This window comes from Monopterus albus, unplaced genomic scaffold (assembly GCF_001952655.1).
Source record: "Monopterus albus unplaced genomic scaffold, M_albus_1.0 scaffold41.1, whole genome shotgun sequence".
NCBI lineage: Eukaryota > Metazoa > Chordata > Actinopteri > Synbranchiformes > Synbranchidae > Monopterus > Monopterus albus.
The window spans coordinates 5,293,524-5,296,222 of NW_018127921.1; the positions used below are offsets into that span (position 1 = coordinate 5,293,524).

At 38.3% G+C, this 2,699-nt stretch overlaps 1 protein-coding gene across 5 annotated transcripts in view; it reads right to left on the reverse strand.

Annotated features, from left to right (window-relative positions):
- Window positions 1-2,699, reverse strand: part of grm8a (glutamate receptor, metabotropic 8a) — a 388,925-nt gene that overhangs the window by 830 nt on the left and 385,396 nt on the right. For 4 of the 5 annotated variants that reach the window (XM_020599497.1, XM_020599496.1, XM_020599499.1 and 1 more), the window contains 3 exons: window positions 1,908-2,048; window positions 1,651-1,756; window positions 16-22 (listed from right to left, as the gene is read on the reverse strand). In XM_020599497.1, the coding sequence (XP_020455153.1) occupies window positions 16-22; window positions 1,651-1,756; window positions 1,908-2,048 (254 nt within the window). Of the gene's footprint in view, window positions 1-15; window positions 23-1,646; window positions 1,757-1,907; window positions 2,049-2,699 lie in introns of all 5 variants that reach the window. The other variant, XM_020599498.1, reaches the window with a different exon arrangement.

Sequence of the window (2,699 nt, forward strand, 5' to 3'; positions counted from 1 at the left end):
GATATTGATGGGGGAGATGAAGATGATAAAAATGATGTGATTGTGTGAGGCACAGGAAATGGGAAAAATGAGCAGAAAAGATGAAATGGAAATGATACAATGAAAGACACGAGAAGGCGGAGGAAGAAACAGAAGAAAGAGCAGTTGAGAGCAGATTTTGCTATAGACAGTCAAGTAACAGTGTCACATCCACAGTCCACCTGAGCAGAGGGCTCTTTGTCAAACCCTTTATGTCTTGTGTCTCCTCAAGCATTCCATGGTAAATGTCAATGTTTTTGCAGCAACCCAGCAACAACACGCCTCTAAGTGCACTATTGTTATACTCCTGTCCTTTCATGCAACCCTTTTTTCACTTATGTTTTGCCATCACACTGCTGGAGTAATGGTCCTTGATGAATATATATATGCGTATATGTGTGTGTGTGTGTGTGTGTGTGTGTAATTTTGTACATGCAGTTCTTTTCCATTTATTTCAGACATGAAAAATGTCCAGAAGTTTCTACTGATATTTTCTGAAGAGCACTCGAGCAAAAAGTCAGGTTCTAAAAAAGTAGAAACTTGCATTTTGCTTGTCAAAGTTGTATGAATAAATAGCTACCTTGACCATATGTATTAATTTTTAAATGTTTTGCACAGTAAAGTATGCAGGAAGATGACTAAGCAGTGTGGCTAAGCAGTTCATTGGCTAAATGAACTGTGACCAGCCTCCTTCAATGATCGTAATAAAGTGCTGACAGAAAAGTATGGTTTGCTTTCACAGGTCTGAAACCTATTATACACCTGCTTACAGTTTTCACAGACTACACAGGAACATGTGTTGTACGCAAACAACCAGAGACAGAAATAGAAACATGCGCACAAAGGACTAGACTGACAAACATATGCACATGCACACACTGAGGCACACATGCAGATGAACGCAATGCTGTCATTTCATCTGCAGGCTGCTGACATGGGAGAACCAGCTCCACAGAAAGTAGAGCTTTGAAGTGGATGTACTAGCGCTTCACTGTCAGACCTCAGAAAACACATCACTGCTAATTAAAAACTGCCATGCAAAGAGGCTGAGTGTGAATTAATTTTTAAACTGAAATTAAAGTTTCTATTAATTCAATCAAAACAAACTTTATGGTAAATGTATATCTAAGCATAATAATACACAAGAAAAAATGTTTATTTGCATGGGGTTATTCCATTATGACATCTAATTAAAATAAAAAGATAAAGTATATTAATCACTCAGGGAAGATGAGATAAATTATTTGATTAAATATCCTGATTTGAACTTTTGTTAGCCAGCACCATAATTAAACTCATGTCTCCTGTTTATTTTATTATTTGTTAATCAATACAGTAAAAGGTTACTAAAAGGTTACTTTTGTTCAAACTGTTTGTGATTTTTTTAGTTCAATCCTCTCCTGTTAAACTGTTTTTGATTTTTTGAGTTCAATCCTCTCCTATTAAAGTGAACACTAGCCCAAGTGTACACACAGCAGATCCAGGATGGTGCGCTATTTTACTATATACATTATATCAATGTACTTTTATTATGAGTTTAAAGTTTCTTAATCATTGTTTTTCTGCTATAAATTTCAGCGTTTTATAGGGTTTATTATATGTATAATTGTAAAATAGTGTTCTCTTACTCACTGTTGGTCTCCATGCTCTCACACAGTTCAGTCTTGACCTCTCCGTTGGGCCGATCACCTCCCTTCTGGGTCAGTTTTCCAGACATGGTGGCAGCTGTTACAATGGCCTGTATCATCATGGATGGGCATTCAGAAATCATACATGCATAACCATTTATACTACCAAGTTCTGGGGGTTTTTTTTTGGTCAGTGAAATTCCATCCTCACGTCATCAAAATACATCATGCAGTATTTAACACAATGCAATTCTGCCTCACCTTGAAGCTGCGTTTTCGTTTGGGTACATTCTGCTCAGGGTGGAAGAGGATAACGTAGACTTTGGGCATGTAGAGCATTCCCAGGGACACAGAGGCAGACAGGCTGAGGGAAATGGTCAGTGTAGTGGTTTGGATATACATCTAGAGAAAGAGAAAGACATATACCAACGAACAAAGGGAGGGTCATTTATCACATTTCAAGTTGCCAGAGATAGTCTGTGTAATCATCCAATGACAGAATATGTCTGATGAGGGAAAAAAAAGAGGAGGACAGATGGGAAGAAGGGGAGAAAACAAATAAAGCACGGTCTAACAAGAGCAAAATTAGCATAAAATGTGTTTAGTGACAGCTACAATGACACACAGACAGGTAGATCAAATGGTATATAAAATGATGGCACCGCGGAAAGTGCTTAATTGCCCGTGTACAGCAGAGCTCACCTTGTCTCAGAATGTGAAATGATTCTTAGCATTTTTTTGGCAGGCTGGAACACCAGACGGGTGTGGCTTATTGCATTAAGTAAGTTGACAGTAACGGAGATAACACTAAACTGACTTTGAGATGTGTTTATCTCAAGGTTTGAGTATCTAGTGGATGAAGTTTGGCCTAACAGAGAAAGAGGTAGAGAAAGCATTTTAAAAAACAGATGTTGGTGAAATACAAACTCTATGTAGCTCCATATTTAGTCTATTGAGAGTGAGCTGAGTGACTGTAGTTGCACTGTCACACAGACAGGTGGACAGATGCTGTCCCATACAGTGGACAAGATGGCAGGCACCTGTGAAAGAGGG